This window comes from Heterodontus francisci, chromosome 19 (genome assembly GCF_036365525.1).
Source record: "Heterodontus francisci isolate sHetFra1 chromosome 19, sHetFra1.hap1, whole genome shotgun sequence".
In the NCBI taxonomy this organism is placed as follows: domain Eukaryota; kingdom Metazoa; phylum Chordata; class Chondrichthyes; order Heterodontiformes; family Heterodontidae; genus Heterodontus; species Heterodontus francisci.
This window is the reverse complement of record NC_090389.1, coordinates 75,077,213-75,097,382: the sequence shown is the minus strand read 5'-3', so window position 1 is coordinate 75,097,382 and position 20,170 is coordinate 75,077,213. Positions and strand designations below refer to the sequence as shown.

General features: G+C 43.1%; 1 protein-coding gene across 3 annotated transcripts in view; it reads right to left on the bottom strand.

The window, feature by feature from the left end:
- LOC137380207 (copine-9-like) overlaps positions 1-20,170 on the bottom strand; it is a 427,604-nt gene that overhangs the window by 273,880 nt on the left and 133,554 nt on the right. For all 3 annotated transcript variants that reach the window (XM_068052008.1, XM_068052004.1, XM_068052005.1), the window contains one exon: positions 734-837. In XM_068052008.1, coding sequence (XP_067908109.1) covers positions 734-837 — 104 coding nt within the window. The remainder of the gene's footprint in view (positions 1-733; positions 838-20,170) is intronic.

Below are 20,170 nucleotides of genomic sequence, written 5' to 3'. Positions count from 1 at the left end.
GATCAATTTTCTCTTGAAAGCAACGGTGGGCTTTTACTTTCCACCTGGGGATGGGGGTGGTGGTGTGGGCAGAAGTCTGCAAATACACATCAATGACATGACTGTGAGTCAGTAGATCGATAGAGGAATGATCTGTATTAAAAAGAAGTTACTGGAAGTCTGACGTTTCCCTTTAAAGTACAGTATGCCACGAAAACATGCCAGTGGTCCACCACTTAGTCAACACAGGGCTGAAGGGAAAAATAATTACTTGAGTTTAAAATGTAATTACAATTGTTCTGAAAGTGTTCACTTCTTAATCTTATGAGTGGTATAGTAACAATTTTGCAGGACCACAAAGGCACATGCATTTTTGATAGATTTAACAAAAGTTTTGCCATTTGTACATATCGGTTTGGTATCCTGTATCATTATATAATTGGACTTGTAGTGCAAAGATTTGTAGCAATTTTGTAAAGAATGTTTCTTTCTGGATTGGTATTTGTGGAATGCGGAAGGCTGCATTGCAAAATTACCTTTTGTATTTTATGAGAATGGTGCTGGAGATGTGTCTCATTTTGTAAAATGAATGCAGAAGTATCTGCTATATTTTGTATTTCTTGCTTAGCCCATTTTATGGCTGGCCTTGTTTACACATTATCTTTCTTTCTTTGGCTTTCAGTATAATTTAGGCTTCCACAAGGACACAGACAGCAGAGTGTGGCATCTGGCAGAAAGGAATGCTATTACTCACACATCAAAACGTAGATTCTGCTTCTCTTCAAAAAAGTAATCCAGGACAAACTTGCGCACAAAATCTGGGTTCAACGTGTTTTCAATCACTTCGGTCCTTCCGTACTGGGAAAAAAGGAGAAATAAAAAGACAGAATAAAGTAATTTGTCTGCAGAAGGCTTTGGACTCAGTTAATAAGTGACTTCAAGGAATGAAACACTCAAAGGATTCTCAAGCTCTTGGAGATGGGCAAATAATCAGCAGTTCACTGATTGCAACAGATGGAGCTCAGCAGATCGTGAAATAATGTGGTGTAATAGTTTATTGATTAATGTTCTGTTTTGGACATACTGCTTTCTATTTGATGCCATTCCCCAGACTTGTTTAGAATTACCTTCTTCTCGGAAGCTCCTTTATTCCCTTTTTCCCTCTCCAGTGTTCTCCTCTCACCCAAAGCTTTGGGCTTGTGCTGGTGCCATGGATCCACAGACACCAGCCAACCAGCCAGGAAAACACACAAGCTACATAGACAGGCAAATTGACATGGAGGGCTTCACAGCTATGGCTAACTTTACTCTCATCGAACAGTAATCATGCGTGGAAACCCTAGCTGACTTGTGTCCCCCTAATCCCCAGGAGCACTGTACCAATTGTAGCAACTTTACTCAAATGTCAACTGAGATCTTTGATTTCAGGCACAGGAAAGCAATTGAATGTGGAACTGTTCTATAGCTCTGCCTTTCTTCCATTCATTCATGGGATATGACATTTCTGGCATTTATTGCCTATCCCTAGCAATGCGTTCTCTAATTTCTGTTCACTGTGCACAGCCTGCTTGTTCCCTGCCCAGTACATTTAAGATTGGAACACATCTGTCAAGTTAGGGGAACATTGATCCTAGTTGCCCTTGAGAAGGTGGTGGTGGGCCTTTGAACTGCAGTGCCTGTGGTGAAGGTACTCCCAACATGCTGTTACTTGCTCTCTTTATTAATTCAGCCATCGCTTCCTGTTTGCCTTAAACTTCTGCCTTCTATGAATGGGGAACAGAAGGAGTTTGTATCACATGAAAAACTTTAATTTTATTCAATAATTTGTTAGAGGATCGACAAGTTTGACAAAATAACAAGCAGAATCTGATTTTTTTTTTTATTTCCAAAATATACTTTATTCATAAAAATCTGTAAAAATTACATTGCCAAACAGTTTCCAAACAGCACGAAAAAATACAAACATTGCAAAAGAGATCAGTTTCTTTCAATAATGTCATGAGTTTCTTCCCAACCCTTCCGTTTCACAATTGTCATGTCAATTACAGTTTTACATTTACAGCAATTGAGAATATTAACGATACAGTTCGAGGGGCTTCCCATGGTTCCAGCCCCTCAGTCCAGCTTGGTGGGGGAACCTTACACTGTGGTCTTTCCCCATTGAGCCTTTGCTGCGGCTGCCCCAAGCTTTAGTGCGTCCCTCAGCACGTAGTCCTGGACCTTGGAATGTGCCAGTCTGCAACATTCGGTGGTGGACAACTCTTTGCGCTGGAAGACCAGCAAGTTTCGGGCAGACCAAAGGGCGTCTTTCACCGAATTGATAGTCCTCCAGCAGCAGTTGATGTTTGTCTCGGTGTGCGTCCCTGGGAACAGCCCGTAGAGCACAGACTCCTGTGTTACAGAGCTGCTTGGGATGAACCTTGACAAAAACCACTGCATCTCTTTCCACACCTGCTTTGCAAAGGCACATTCCAGGAGGAGGTGGGCGACCGTCTCTTCCCCACCACAGCCAACGCGGGGGCACTGTGCGGAGGGGGCGAGACTTCGGGTGTGCATGAAGGACCTGACGGGGAGGGCCCTTCTCACCACCAGCCAAGCTACGTCTTGGTGCTTGTTTGAAAGTTCTGGTGATGAGGCATTCCGCCAAATGACTTTGACGGTCTGCTCGGGGAACCATCCGACAGGATCCACCGTTTCCTTTTCCCGTAGGGCCTTGAGGACATTCCGTGCAGACCACTGCCTGATGGACCGGTGGTCAAAGGTGTTTTTCCGCAGAAACTGCTCCACGAAGGATAGGTGGTACGGCGCCGCCCAACTGCACGGTGCGTTCCGCGGCAATGTGACCAGGCCCATCCTTCGCAACACCGGGGACAGATAGAACCTCAGCACGTAGTGACACTTGGAGTTTGCGTACTGGGGATCTACACATAGCTTGATGCAGCCGCACACGAAGGTGGTCATCAGGATGAGGGCCACGTTGGGTACATTTTTCCCGCCCATGTCCAGAGATTTGAACATCGTGTCCCTCCGGACCCGGTCCATTTTAGATCCCCAGACGAAGCGGAAAATGGCTCGGGTGACTGCCACGGCGCAGGAGTGGGGTATGGGCCAGACCTGCGCCACGTAGAGCAACAACGTGAGCGCCTCGCACCTGATGACCAGGTTCTTACCCACAATGGAGAGAGATCGCTGCCCCCACATGCCCAACTTTTGTCGTACCTTGGCTACTCGCTCCTCCCATGTTTTGGTGCACGCCCCGGCACTTCCGAACCAAATCCCCAGCACAAGCAGAATCTGATCCTGCAGCACTGAATATCAGGCAGCCTGCGGGATCACAAAACTTCCCAGATCAGTAGTGAGGCATGGCTGACAAAACTCCATCATAGTCAGGGTATTCAGTTCCAGCAGCATTGATTTCAATCTGCTTAGACTATTTTTCTTTTTACCTATCTTTCATCACAAACCATCCCTAACAGGGAGGACAAGCAACTTGTACACAGACCATCTCTCAATGCCACTCCTGCGTTGCAATTAGGAGATGCAGCAGAGAGGGTGATGCCATCTACAGTGTTTCCCACTAATAATATTGAAAAAATGTTGCTGACCTTTGTTGTAAAATTACTGTTAAAAGGAATTTTACCCCCTGAATTCCACATGGCACATTCTATTCTCTGATAGCACGGTATGACATGGTAGTAGATTAGTAACAAACTTCATGGGGAATCATGGATGCGAGTTGCATAGGAACAGGAGTTTGCCATTCAGCCTGTGGTCTTGTTCAGCAATTTCATTAGAAGTGATCTGTACTTCAACTCCACTTACCTGTCTTTGCTCCCTATCTCTTGACACCTTTAAAGAATAAAAATCTAGCAATCTCAGTCTTGAAAATGTCAATATCCTACCATTCCATGGCTCTGGGAATTTCCCACCCCCTAACAGCAGAGAGAAGTTTTATGTAATACAATACTATTGCCAATAGATGTCACTACTGCTACTGAACTTTCAAAGAATTAAATAATTTCCAGCACAGAAACAGACCATTAGGCCCATTATACTTGGTGCTAGCTCTTCAGCTGTAGCTGTTTACTCCATTCCCATTCCCCTACTCATTAATCCCATTCCTCTGTTGTATTTGCTATAGTTTCTAATCCAGAACATGTTACCAGTCACACAGTCGCCCATAATTCCACACCAATTAACACTAACACTGCAGATGTTGATTTATCCTCCCCACCCTACCCCGGCCACTGGAATGGTCTGGTTAAAATCAGCCTTGTCCACTTACCAGCCTGAAGCACCATCTTTCCCACCTGACAGCATTTTGCTGATTTTAAACTTGGCCATGGCTGATGTCACAAGCAGGCTGGGGCCAAACTGAAATCATAATTTCAACAAAGAGTCAGGGGGGAGGCCCACATGATGTCAAACCCACCAGAGAAACCTGGCAGGATGCAGAAGAGTGGCCAGACGAGACCCAGGTAAATGACAATATTTATTCTGTGGGAGGATTCCTTTGGGGTTATGAGAAGAAGAAGTAATCCTTGGACCTCCCTGCCCCAACGCTCCCAACACCAACATCCTTTTGGAACCATCCTCCCTTCCCCCACACTCTCAAACTCACCAAGCACTTACTTTGGGTCCCCAGCAGCGAGCGCCTCCCACCCCAATTTGCACTCCGGTTTTTACATCATACCCGCCAGCTTTGGGCAGGAGGCCAATTTCAGATATTAAAATAAGGCCTGATGGTTAAAATTGGTTGGGTATCTTAAGCATTCCGACTTCTGGTGGCCGCCAGTTTCAGGCTCCCCAAGTACTAATCCTGCCCAAGTTAAAATTGGCACCGCAGTTTCAACCAGATAGATCACAAGTAGGCTGAATAAGGTAAATGCCAAAGTCACATCAATGCAATGGGTCCTGTTCTTTTAACATTGTGATTATTATATTTCGTTAGGGCAGAGACCCTTTTATCCTGGATTCAATGTGAGTTGTTTATTTGTTTGACAATGTATAAGTAGGCTTATCTAATCTGTCTAGTTATGCCAGAATTATGAGTGCTTGATGGAGCAGACTAAAGGCAGTTACACCTGACTGAAGATCTAGCTGCCGATATTGGGTGGAAGGTTGAAACATGTTCCATTCCCCAGGCATTTCAGCCTTAAAAAAGTGAAAATTTTCTTAGAAAAAGTCATAAGAAAAGAAAACTCATTTCATTAAATGTTAGTATTAAACATATTTTTCTTCCTCTTTGTAATACAGCATGTTGAGTGAATAATCCATTTAAAGCAAGCAGTCACTTTGTGTGAAATATTATGGAGAATCTCTGCCACACAATTTCTTGCCAACTGTTGTGACAGATTTTCTAACGCATAAGCGGTTTTATATTTTTAACGTGAATGCAGTTTAAAGGATTGTCCAAATAACAGATGTTAAATAGTGATAGTGAGAACTCCAGTGCATTATGTCATGGACTAGCAAATATAAAATCAAACCCCTACACACTCACACAGCCAATCTGCTGATCTGCACTGTGATATAATGAGAGAGGATTGAACGACGGGGGTGGGGGCAAAGAATTCTCCACCAGGAGGTGCAGAAACTATAAAGAGAATCACTTCCCGGTCTGCTGCCAAGCACCTAGTAATAGTTAGAGGCACAGCAACATTGAAGGATGCCTAGAATCAGGTTGCATTTCCAAGCTGTCACAAGATGTCAGCTACTGAGAGACATGGCCAAAGGGGAAAATAAGTAACTTTGGCAGGAAGAAGTAACAGGACCATGCAGCACATCGTACAGATGAGGGCAAGCGACAGCACTGTGCAGCAAATCATAAAAATACAGGCGAGCGACAGGACAGACTGTCTGATGTAGGAGAAAGCACAGCAGTTAAAAGCAGTAAACAATTATTCTTAGACAGGATCTTCAACTTCCCTTCACTTAAGAGCGACTTTGTTCAATGCAGCAGAATAGCCACAGCTTTGCCAAAGCTATTTATGAAAGTACTGCAGATAAGTGACTCACATGTTTAGTCAACACCACTCTTATCTCATGCTTTCTGTTTCACTAACACACAAATGGTTTAATTGACTCACACACTTAACACAATCAAATTTTTAAAAACACTACAATTTGTGTTTCTTCTGTACTCTGGAGGTAACTCCCTATCTATCCCTCCTCCAACGATTTAATTGCTCCAGTCCTTTTTTTTTAATGTTAGAGGGTTTCTCAATGAGGCTGTTGTGTTGGATGAAAGCTTTGAATACCAGGAGAATGATAGCAGTGCCCTCCAGTCCAACAATAAGAGACAGGAGTGACTGTTACTGGGGGAACTTGTTTTACAGCTCAACAGTGACATTAAAAAGAGAGTTAACTGCAGAGCACTGCTGGTCCAATGGCATTGTACCTTATGGTGATAGCACACAAATGCATCATTACTCCCTGTATGGGAGATCATGGGGAACTCAATACCAGCTCATCAACCTGCTTATCTAGACACAGACCAGTTTTAGCAATAATACTATGTGCATTTATATATTGCTTTATCATGTCTCAGAGTACTTCACCCAATGAATTACTATGAAGTGCTGAGATTGCTACAGCCAGGATAGGGGTAGAATGCAGACTATCTCCTGTGGACTGCTAATTTTAACTTTGTACAGGTAGATTGTGTGGGAACACTCCACATATCTAACTTTAAAAAAGGGGCACAAATGCAATTTAAATCCAGACTTTTGAGTGAAGGCGACGCAAAAAAGGTAAATTGAAGCAGAGATATATCCATCCAATCAGCTTTGTGGCAACGCAAGCAAGTCACATTGATTCAACACAATAGTGATCCAAAAGAACAGAGCTATCAAATGACAAGGCTTGGATTGGCATCATGATTTCCCATTTGAACAGTTCCGAATTTCAGAGATTCTGAAGCAAGCAAATGGAACAAACGTCCCCATAGGGAAGGAAAAATTGGAGTGAAATCCACTTTGCCTTCATGAACAGCTAATGTGGTCCCACTATTTAAGAAAGGTTGTAGAGATAAGCCAGGGAACTACAGACCAGTGAGTCTCACGTCAGTGGTAGGGAAACTATTGGAGAAAATTCTGAAGGAGAGAATCTATCACCACTTGGAGAGGCAAAATTTCATTAGGAATAGTCAGCATCGCTTTGTCAGAGGGAGGTCATGCCGAACAAATTTGATCGAATTTTTCGAGCATGTGACAAGGTGTGTAGATGATGTAGTTTACATGGATTTCAGCAAAGCCTTTGACAAGGTCCCACATGGGAGACTTACCAAGAAAGCAAATGCACATGGGATACAAGGTAACTTGATAAGGTGGATTCAAAATTGGCTTAGCTGTAGGAGACAGAGAGTGATGACAGACGGCTGTTTTAGTGACTGGAAGCCAGTGTCCAGTGGCGTACCACAGGGATCTGTGCTGGGTCCCCTATTGTTTGTCATTTATATAAACGACATAGATGACTATATGGGGGGTAGGATCAGTAAGTTCGCGGATGACACAAAGATTGGCCGAGTGGTTAACAGTGAGGTGGAGTGTCTTAGGTTACAGGAAGATATAAACGGGATGGCCAAATGGGCAGAAAAGTGGCAGATGGAATTTAATGCTGAAAAGTGTGAGGTGATACACTTTGGAAGGAGTAATGTGACATGGAAGTATTCAATGAATGGCCTGACACTGGGAAGTTCCGAGGAACAAAGGGACCTTGGCGTGTTTGTCCATAGATCTCTGAAGGCAGAAGGGCAGGTTAATAGGGTGGTGAAAAAGGCATATGGGACACTTGCCTTTATCAATCGAGGCATAGATTACAAAAGCAGGGAGGTCATGTTGGAGTTGTACAGAATTTTGGTAAGGCCACAGCTGGAGTACTGTGTGTAATTCTGGTCGCCACATTATAGGAAGGATGTGATTGCACTGGAGGGGGTGCAGAGGCGATTCACTAGGATGTTGCCTGGGATGGAACATTTAAGCTATGAAGAGAGGTTGGATAGGCTTGGGTTGTTTTCACTGGAGCAGAGAAGACTGAGGGGTGACCTGATCGAGGTGTACAAGATTATGAGGGGCATGGACAGAATGGATAGGGAGCAGCTGTTCCCCTTAGTTGAAGGGTCAGTTACAAGGGGTCACAAGTTTAAGGTGAGGGGCGGGAGGTTTAAGGGGGATTTGAGGAGGAACTTTTTTACCCAGAGGGTGGTGACGGTCTGGAATGCCCTGCCTGGGAGGGTGGTAGAGGCAGGTTGCCTCACATCCTTTAAAAAGTACCTGGATGAGCACTTGGCACATCATAACATTCAAGGCTATGGGCCAAGTGCTGGCAAATGGGATTAGGTAGACAGGTCAGGTGTTTTAATGCATCGGTGCAGACTCGATGGGCCGAAGGGCCTCTTCTGCACTGTATTATTCTGTGATTCTGTGATTTACAGGTCGCTTTCACTCATCTCCAAGAGGGTGGTTACAGAATGACATTACTGGAGTGCTATGATCAGGGGACCTCCATCTTTCTTACTGGCAAATGCAACATTCTTCAGGGGAAAGGGGTCTGTGCTCATGACATATAAAACTATCACAAGTTGGGACTTTTAAAATAAAAATCTGGCAAAATGATTGGTGTGCAGTGACGTAGCCTTGGCCATGACCCCACGCACTGTGGCTGCAGTATGTACTACGTACTTCAGCAGTTCACCAATCTCTATCTCTCAGCACCTCAATCTCCTGTAACCTCTGTCACGCCAACTGGCTTTGTTGAATGATAATTTTCTTTAATCCAAACTGACTGGAGGTCTGAATTTATATTTTTTTAAAAGACATTTAAAAAAGAACAGATAGAAGGTGACTTTGCTAGCAGGTTCAGGTGGCCACCTAATTTGCAACACTATATCCTACATTGCAAGGCCTGTGAGGAGGGAAACAAAATATCTGCTGATTCCCCATCAAGAACCATGACCCAGGAAGTTTAAGAGAACTGTTTGTTCTTTCTCTTTTAGCAAGAAAGAATACTGCTAACTACTATGCTTGAATGACCTAGTGACTGTCATGTGACAAGCCCCTCCCCATCTGTGGTTTTAAGCTGGTGTTTCTTTGCAGCTGAAGGAAAAGCTTCTGGACTCTGACATGTGCAGACCCAAGTGGGGGTGCCTCTCTCTCTCTCCATTCCAGTTTGAAAGCTCTCAAATCCTGCTTGTTGACTGACCACCTTTGCACACTCTGGCTGCAATCAGAAACCCCATTGGAGGAAATCATCCGCATCACTGTCTCCAAGAGACCCACTGAACCAGTCATCTACCTCTTCAAACTAAAAGCCTCAGGACCACTGAATTCAGCTAGAAGCTGTAGTTTATTATTTTCATTAGTTTGGTTTAGGTACAAAAAAGTTAACCTCTTTCTTTGTTAACACAAGAAAACCTGTCCAATTGGTTCTTGTTATGATCATAGCAAGTAAGTAATAAAACCTACTGAATTGGCCAGTACAGCCACTTTAAGAAAGAATTAAACCTGTTATGGCCAAACAGGGAGAGGAAAAAGTGGGAAGCCCTTTGACCCCTCCTCACTTGACCGTAACACCTCTAACAGCACCTATGTCCCTGCAACCTCTAACAAGCACCATCCTCCACAACCTCTAATAGCATCTCTGTCCCCGCAACCTTTAACAGCAGCATTGTCCCATGCACCCTCTACCATTGGGAGGCACAAGAATCGCGAGATGATGGAAACACCTTTTGTAAAACCATGTTGACATTATCTCATCATACTATGATTTTCTTTGTGAATTGTTCAGACTTCTTTAGTAACAGATACCAGCATTTTCCCGACAACTGATGTCAGACTAACTGGCCTGTAGTTCCCTGTTTTCTCTCTCCCTCCTTTCTTGAATAGCAGAGTTACATTTGCTAACTTTCAATCTGCTGGCACTGTGCTAGAATCTAGGGAATATTGGAAAATCATAACCAGTGCAGCTCCCTCTTTTAGAACCCTAGGAAGCAGGCCATCAGCTCTGGGGGATTTCTCGGATTTTAGTCCCTTAAGTTTCTCCAATACCTTTTCTCTGCTGATATTAATTACTTTATGTTCCTCAGTCTTATAAGGCCCTTGGTTACCCTTTATATCTGATATGTAAGTTGCATCTTCTACTGTGAAGAGAGACACAAAATATTTGTTCAATGTCTCTGCCATTTCCTCATTCCCCATGATAATTTCTCCTGTCTCTGCCTCTAAGGGATGAACAGTTACTCTCTCTTCCTTTTTATATACTTGTAAAAGTTCTTACAATCTGTTTTTATATCCTGGCTAACTTAGTCTCATTCTACTTTTTCCCTTTTTATCAACTTTTTGGTGGCCCTTTACTCATTTCTAAAACACTCCTAATCCTCAGGTTTACTACTATTCTTTGCAACATTACAAGCCATTTCTTTTAATCTAATACTATCCTTAAATTCCTTCATAAGCTACAGATGGATCTTTCCTGCTGAGTTTTTGTTTTTTGATGGAATGTATTTTTGTTGAACCTTTTGATTTGTTTCTTTAAATGTTTCCCATTGTTTATTTACCGCATACCTTTTAGTCTATTTACCCAATCAACCCTAGCCAGCTCTCCCCTCATACCTGTAATTGGTTTTGTTTAAGTTTAAGATTCTTGTTTGGGACTGGAGTATGTCTCTTTCAAACTTCATATGGAATTCAATTGTATTCTGATTACTTTTTCCCAGTGGGTCTTTGACTGTGAGATTACTAATTAACCCTCATTGCACAAAAGCATTCTACAAACTCATCTTCTAGACCACCTTTGCCAATTTGACTGGTGCAGTCTATATGAAGATTAAAGTCCCCCACAATTATTACATTGCCATTATTCAAAGAGAAGACCTACAGATGGTTTGCCAATAAATGCAGATTTGCCAATATCACCCACACCCTGAGAACATATAACGCTAAAACTTCTGCCTCTACCATCATAAGGCTATTTAGCTATTTATTTATTTCTTCAGAATGCATATGGCTATATTGTGGATGCACGCTGGCTGCTAGATATTCTAGTGACTGTCATGCGTGTGTGCGCGCATATGTGTGCATGTCCATATTTTCTTGCCAACATTTATCCCTCAACCAACACAACTGAAACGGATTACTACTGCATGCGGGACCTTGTTCTATGCAAACTGGCAGCCGAGTTTGCCTGCGTTACAACAGTGACTATGCTTCAAAATTTTTAATTGGTTCTGAAGTGCACTGGGACGGCTGAAAGATGTGAAACAGGTTAGACAAATGCAACTATATCAATTTTAAAAGAACAAGAAGAATGTAAATTTCCTAGAAAATCTATGCACTGCAGCTTGGATCTCTCCATCTGGCTGCTAAAATCCTTCTCCAAGGCCACTGTACTTTAATCAGTTCTGTGTTCCTACTAAAATACTCATCCAGCCCTTTCTGGAGGCTTTCATTAATATACAACTACCAAGGGGATCTCTAGCAGATTTTCAAAGCTTAGCAAATCTATAAAGTACCAGAAGGGACTTTCCCTATATTTAAAATGGACGCCGGCATGGGAATTGTTCGAGTAATACTGCATTGATAACTAAGTAATTATAATACTAATTAATTCCAATAGCATTGCACAAATAATGAGCATAATTGGACTATGTCTGATTTTTATATAATGTATTGACATTGCACTGTGAATTAAGTATTGTGGGGCACAGTGATCTGTAACTATGGTAGGGTAAAACTCTTCCTTGCAGGCTAGTGGTTAAAATATTACACTTTTCTTTTAATCACTAGGGTTAGGGGGAAGATGGGGAATGGGCAAGAGAATGGTACTCAGTCAAGGGTTTTTTCAGGCAGTCAACTGAAGTGACCAGCAGAGGGGAGCAGAGCTGATTGACCCCCTCTGTTGTGAAATCCTATGACTTTATTTTATAATTGCATAGTCAAGCTGTTCATTTGCCTGAATTTTCGTTCCAGAAAAAACATGTTATTCCCTTTTCTGGATGGGCCCCGAGATGCTGATTCCCACTCATGTTTTTGCAGCCTCAATTTTCATGGAAACTCTGGAAGATAAGGCAAGCTACAGATAACCCAAGTGTAGATAATCAAGCCTCCTCTCAATTGTAATTCCATCTAATCTTTTCAGAGAAGATGTTGCCAGTGCTGATGCATTTTGTCAGCTTTCGTAGTAATATCATGGCAATATTTGACAAAATGTGGTATCGTGGAGCCCAAGCAGAATTGAAGTCAATGGGAATCAGGGGAAAAACTCTCCACTGGTTAGAGTCATACTTAGCACAAAGGAAGATAGTTATAGTTGTTAGAAACCAAGCATCTCAGCTGCAGGACATTGCTGCAGGAGCTCCTTTGGGCAGGGTCCTAGGCCCAACAATCTTCAGCTGCTACATCAATGACCTTCTCTCCATCATAAGGTCAGAAATAGGGATTTTCACTGATGATTGCACAATGTTCAGTACCATTCGCAACTGCTCAGATAGTGAAGCAGTCCGTGCCTGAATGCAGCAAGACCTGGTCAACATTCAGGCATTGGCTGATAAGTGGCTAGTATCATTCGCTCCACACAAGCGCCAGGCAATGGCCATCTCCAATGAAAGCGAATGTAATCATCTCCAATTGATGTTCAACAGCATTACCATTGCTGAATCCCCTACCATCAAGATCCTGTGGAGTATTGCCATTGACCAGAAACTGAACTTGACCAACGATATACTGTGGCTACAAGAGCAGGTCAAAGACTGGGAATTCTGTGGAAAGTGACTCATCTCCTGACTCCCCAAAGCCTGTCTGCCATCTATAAGACCACAAGTCAGGAGTCTGATAAAATACTCTCCACTTGCCTGGATGGGTGCAGCTCCAATAACACTCAAGAAACTTGACACCATCCAAGACAAAGCAACCCGCTTGATTGGCACCTTATCCACAAACATTCACTCCCTCCACCACCAACGCACAGTGGCAGCAGTGTGTACCATCTACAAGATGCACTGCAGCAACTCACCAAAGCTCCTTCGACAGCACCTTCCAAACCTGCAACCTCTACCATCTAGAAGGGCAAGGGCAGCAGACGCATGAGAATACCATCACCTGCAAGTGCCCCTCCAAGTCACGCACTGTCCTAACATGTAACCATATCGCCGTTCCTTCACTGTTGCTGGGTCAAAATCCTGGAATTCCCTCCGTAACAGCACTGTGAGTGTACCTACACCACATGGACTGCAGCGGTTCAAGAAGGTGGCTCACCACCACCTTCTCAAGGGGATTTAAGGATGGGCAATAGATGTTGGCCTTGCCAGCAACAGTCACACCCCAAGAACGAGTAAAAAAAACTCACACCTAGCAATGAGGGAACTGGCTTTGCATTTCACATCTGGCACCATAATGTAAACTCCAAACCAGCCTGATGGGATATCAGTTTCCCCTGACTGTTAACTCGATATTTATTTGTGAAATTAGTTTGAATCTTCTTGATCCAGTTCCTAAAGCCATAGACGCAGAGCACAAACCTCCACTTAATGTGGCATTAATTGGCACTCATAGTGGGCATATGATAGCTGACATGAAAATTGGCATATCTCACTCATGCAGGGATGGGTGTTTCTTTTGAGATTGGGATTAAGGTATATTGTTGGAGAATTATACCATGCATACAATTGAGTTATACCCGATCAGTGAGTGCTCGATGCTGCTACTCGGTGCCCGGAAGGGGTGGGTATTCCATTAATGAGCAAAAATATCACCCAAATTAAATCATTAAAAAAATCTTTAGCCCTTGAAACACATTACCACTGCATATGTGTAAGCATCAACGCTCTTGGAGCCCTTCAATCTTAATTACATTTATGTTGATTTAACGATATCCATTGACAACTTTACTGTAACAAATTTGCAATTTATATATTAATGTTGAATTGCCATTTCCAAAGCAATTACACATAGCTGCACTTTCTATTAACATCTGTAACAGGCCAATATATTGAAGGTATACAGTCCAATTCCCACTTAAGTGCTGAACTAACAGTGAGCTCCAAAGGAAGCTTTCTGTCTGACTCTACCAAATTGATAAACAATAAGAGGAAGATGCTGCCAAAGGACCTCTAAACACTAATAATTGGACTTTTAAAACATTAAATTATACACCTCACACATAGGAGTAACACATCTTTCTGAGTATACATGGCAACTGCAATGTGTGTTAACCCGTCAGGAACATTCCATAGGTGTCACGCTCACTGAGGGAACAGCGATGAAATATAAAATGAAATGAGGAATTATGAAATAAAAGTTAACTGTTGAAATGAACTACAAAAAATGGACAAATTTGTGCTACAGACAAGATGGGGTAGAGATCCAGTGACTGCTCCTGTACTGTCAATAAACATGCTTGTCTGTTGAAGACAAAACCCATTATCAACAGCTGAATTAGCTTTGGGGAAAACACATTTAAATGGAAAACATCCCATTCCATGCTAACAACTCTTATCTGCAGGAATTGAGCTAACAAACATTTTTATAGACAGACTGACTCCACAGCCAAAACTAAGATAATAGGTGTGAAATAGCACCACTTTAGCAGAATGGACAACATTTGTCAGATAACAATGGTACCATATCCTGGAACATTGCATGAATCACCACAGGGGAGAGAGCCCTTAGTCATCTGATCAAAACCCCAACTTGACAAGCTTCTTCTACCTTAAAAGGTATCTCTCTGAAGGAAAGAGAGGGATAACAGCCAAAGAAAGCCATGCCAGCCAGAGAAGCTGTGAAGTGGAGCTAGCTAAGCAAGGAGCCCTGCCAGCACCATCTTTAAACTACTAAGGCAGAGAGATTGAAAGGTGACCTTGAAAGAAACTGAACCAGGACTTCCATCACCAACTTTGGACTGAGTTTTAACCAAAGGAGTCTGTGACACTTCATCAAATCCAGGACAAGGAAATTCAAGCTTGCAACACTGTTAAAAATTCCTCCTGGAAAACCAGGAAGGTTTCAAAATGAACTCTCTTTACAACAATCGAACTCTAATTGCATGCTACTCTCTACTCTCTATCTTTTCTTATGTGTGTGATTGTGTGAGTGGATGAGGTTGCAAACATTTTTGGGTGTTGTTTAATAAATGGTTAACTTTGGGGTTTTTTTAAAAACCTACGAGAAAACCTATCATTTGTCTGTTTATTTGACCTGTAAACACTCAGGGACTAAAACACTATTTTTAAAAACACTATCTGCAGTCAGTTGAGATGTGGAAAGTGGAAGCCACCCACACTGCTGCCCACCCGTCCATAACAGATGATTCAGTGTTTTTGGATCCCGCTACAGGTGAAATGATTTGATTGGTGGTAACAAAATCCAACTTCTTGGATACAGCACACTAGTGACGGTAAGGCATGAAGTTTAGTGAATGCTCGAGTAATGGAGTGTATTTAATATTTGTGTGTTTGCGATGAAGCCCATTTAAAGTTTTATGAAAAGCATTTTAACAGAGAAGAGATTGGAATGGAACTTGTGCTACCAGTGAATGCCTGGCAACCTCTCTGAATAATGTAACAATTGAAACTATTAGTCTCACTTAAGAGTTCACTCATTCATTCAGCCCATCTACCTCACTCAGTTATCTGGGCCTTGGCATGACTATTTAACACTGGTGGTCCTTGCTTTGATGGGCTGAGTAGTTTTATCGCACCATTGGGTTTGAACAAAATTAGGGGGGATTTCCTCGGAATGCTTTAACGATATTTCTGCAAATAGCAAAGATAACATTTTCTTGTTTTGTTTCCAATATAGTTGAAATATATTGAAATCTCCCGCTGTGTCAATGAGGCTATTTAACCAAGGGCGAGTTAGGAGTCATCAGAGCTAAGCCCACTCGTTCCTCACCAACATCCACAAAATCCCATTTTCCATCAGAGTGGGATTGGGAACCTTGGCTGATTCTGCTCCACACTAGCCTAGCGACACTGAAACCAATTATAATACTACACCACCAACTGAGGTCAACTAACTCAGCACTGACCAAGAATAGATGCTGTCACTTTCCAAGGACTCCATTTAAAAACTACTACGAGCAATTTAGATTCACTTTAATGTCCTTTTACTACATTTCTGTCAATTTTTAATGATCTTTTTGAGTGTTGGTGATAACATTGATGCACATGTTGGAAAGTGTTAATCATTCTGATAGTGCAAAGGAATTGTGTTAACATGCATACACACTTCAATCTACCCTGCGGGTTCACAACTGGATCTCAATTGACATTAATTCTGGACTCAGTAACTCCTCAAAGTCAGGGGTTCCTCTCCTAATGTCAGCAAAATTGACAAGACAATCTTACAATATTTAAAAAGATGTGGTATGATGCTCTTGGTATTTGGAAATAGGCCTGGGGTTCCCAACCGTCCTGCTTTGGGCAGATGTCAACCAGAATGCGCAATTAGTCTCCCAAGCACTGTTGCTGGTAACTTGGGAGAAACTGACCCGGTTTGCACAGTTTGTGCATACGTAGTACCCTGGTTGTCATGGCTTGTGACCCCTGGGGTCAAAGTGCACTGCTTCCTTGCCAGTTATGAGGATGGCAGCATCGGTGCCAACAAAAATCACCTGGAAATTCCGTCAGTCCTGAACGAGCAACTGGGGAAGGAGGGAGAGCAAAACAAACTGGGAGAAGGAGGGAAAGAACACCAACTGGGAGAGTGAGAGAGAGAGAGAGAAACAGCAAGTGTGAGAGAGAGAAACGCAAACTGGAAGATAAGGAGACAAAAACAAACCGGAGGAGTGAGAGCAAGAGAAACACACACTGGGGGAGTGAAAGAGAAACACAAACTGGAAAAGAGAGGAAGAGAGAAACACAATCTATAGGGAGGGAGAGTTCATGTCAGTCAGTGAAGTGCGCTGTTAATGCATTCTGTTCTGGGAGTTGTGCAGCTTTGGTGCTTCCCCCGAGGACTGATCCCCACCTCCCTTGGTTTGAGCTTCAGCAGAGGGGTGTGAGAGGCAATGAACTGAATTAAGATTGGTTTTGGTTTTATTTATTATTTGCATGACTTGCTGTGTATTGTAAAAAGTTGTAAACTTGTACAAAAACTTTAGTTAGAAGTTACTTATATCAATGATGTTTTTGTTGAATCAGTTGTGTTTACTTGTTTCTCATTGCAGTCAACACTGTAGAAACATCATAGCAGTAGTTTTTATTTAAACATTAACTATCCTTAAATCTTTCTATTCCTTTATGCTCTTTTTTGATTTCTAAATTATATTATTTATCACACTGGAAAAAAAGTCAACTATTTTATTCAAGGATTAGTGATAGTTAAACACTCAATACTTAACAGAGAAGGTCGATGAAGGGAATGTGGTGGATGTTGTATAAATGGATTTTAAGGAAACATTTGATAAGGTACCAAATAAAAGACTGGTGAACAAAATTGAGGCTCATGGAATAGGAGGGTCAGTGTCCAAATGGATTTTTAAAAATGGCTTAAGGACAGAAAACAGCAAGTTGTAGTAAATGGTTGCTTTTCAGACTGGAGGATGGTAGACAGTGATGTTCCCCAAGGGTCAGTGCTGAGATCACTGCTTTTTTTTGCTATATATAAATGACTTGGATCTTGGAATACAGAGTAGAATCTCAATTTGCGGATGACACCAAACTTGGAGGTGCGGAAAACAGTGAGGATGATATGAACTGCCTGCAACAGGAGAGGTGGCAAATGGAATTTAATACTGACAAGTGTGAGGTGATGCATTTTGGCAGAAGGAATAAAGAGAGACAATATATACTTAATGACACAGTTCTAAAGAGTGTGCAGGAACAGAGGGACCTGGGGGTGCATGTGCAGCGATCTTTGAAGGTAACAGGACATATGGAGAGAGTGGTTAGTAAAACATATGGGATCTTCTGCTTTATAAGTACAAAAGTGGGAAAGTTATGCTGAACCTTTATAAAGCTCTGGTTAGGCCCCAACTGCAGTACTGCATCCAGTTCTGGTCACCACACTTTAGGAAGGATGTGAGGGTCCTTGAAAGGGCACAAAGGAGATTTACCAGAATGGTTCCAGGGATGGGGGATTTTAGTTACAAGGTTAGATTGGAAAACAGGGTTTGTTCTCCTTATAGCAAAGGAGATTGAGGGGAGATTTAATAGAAGTGTACAAAATTATGATAGGCTTAGAGAAGTTCGACAGGGAAAAACTGTTCCCATGAACAAATGGTACAAGGACTAAGGGACACAGATTCACAGTTTTGGGCAAAAGATGCAGGGAAAATATGAGGAAGCACTTTTTTTAGGCAGGAGGTGGTAATGACCTGGAACTCACTGCCCACAAGGGTGGTGGAAGCGGAGACAATCTCTGACTTAAAGAGGAAGTTGGATGGCCACCTGACAGAAATAGACTTGCAGGGTTACAGGGATCAAGCCAGGGAGTGAGAATGACTGCACAGCTCCATGAAGAGCCAGCATGGACTCAATCGGCCGAATGGCCTTCTTCCGTGCGCAAATAACTCAATGACTCTAACTAAGTTAAATGCAATAACATTTGCAAACAGTGGGCAAAGTCACATGATCAACTATCTTGTGATTAAGCATCCCATGATCTGTGCCATATGATTGAATGCCATATGATCGGATTTCACATGATCAAATCTTCAGGGTAATCCAGAGTTGGTAACCCTACATAATCCCCCAACCCCCTTCCTGCCACTCACTGGCCCAGCACAAACTGAGCTAGGGAAGGGGGCAGTTAAAATAAGGCGAATAGTTCCTCTGATCTGGAAGCCTTCCTGATGGGTCTGAATATTAACCTGCTGTTTTGAGCAGGTGAGCAGGACAACCATTCCAAGCTGGCAGGACCTTCTTTAAATACGCAGATACGCAGAAACCAGATGGACCACCCGGCATCAATCGAGGCACTGGAAACGGCAAGGGCAAACCCAGCCCTGTCGATCCTGCAAAGTCCTCCTTACTAACATCTGGGGGCTTGTGCCAAAGTTGGGAGAGCTGTCCCACAGACTAGTCAAGCAACAGCCTGACATAGTCATACTCACGGAATCATACCTGACAGACAATGTCCCAGACACTGGCATCACCAACTCTGGGGATGTCCTGTCCCACCGACAGGACAGACCCAGCAGAGGTGGCGGCACAGTGGTATACAGTAGGGAGGGAGTTGCCCTGGGAGTCCTCAACATCGACTCTGGACCCCATGAAGTCTCATGGCATCAGGTCAAACATGGGCAAGGAAACCTTCTGCTGATTACCACCTACTGCCCTCCCTCAGCTGATGAGTCAGTACTCCTCCATGTTGAACAGCACTTGCGGGAAGCATTGAGGGTGGCAATGGCACGGAATGTACTCTGGGTGGGGGACATCAATGTCCATCACCAAGAGTGGCTCAGTAGCACCACTACTGACCGAGCTGGCCGAGTCCTAAAGGACATATCTGCTAGACTGGGTATGCGGCAGGTGGTGAGGGAACAAACAAGAGGGGAAAACATACTTGACCTCGTCCTCACCAATCTGCCTGCCGCAGATGCATCTGTCCATGACAGTATTGGTAGGAATGACCACCACATAGTCGTTGGGGAGACGAAGTCCCGCCTTCACATTGAGCTCACCCTCCTTCATGTTGTGGGGCACTACCACCGTGCTAAATGGGATAGATTTTGAACAAATCTAGCAATGCAAAACTGGGCATCCATGAGGTGCTGTGGGTTATGAGCAGCAGCAGAATTGTACTCAACCACAATCTGTAACCTCATGGCCCAGCATATCCCCCACTCTACCATTACCATCAAGCCAGGAGACCAACCCTGGTTCAATGAAGAGTGCAGGAGGGCATGCCAGGAGCAGCACCAGGCATATCTCAAAATGTGGTGTCAACCTGGTGAAGCTACAACACAGGACTATCTGCGTGCCAAACTACGAAAACAGCATGCAATAGACAGCGCTAAGTGATCCCATAACCAACGGATCAGATCTAAGCTCTGCAGTCCTGCCACATCCAGCCATGAATGATGGTGGACAATTAAACAACAAACTGGAGGAGGTGGCTCCACAAATATCCCCATCCTCAATGATGGGGGAGCCCAGCACATCAGTGCGAAAGATAAGGCTGAAGGATTTGCAACAGTCTTCAGCCAGAAGTGCCAAGTTGATGATCCATCTCGGCCTCCTCCTGAAGTCCCCAGA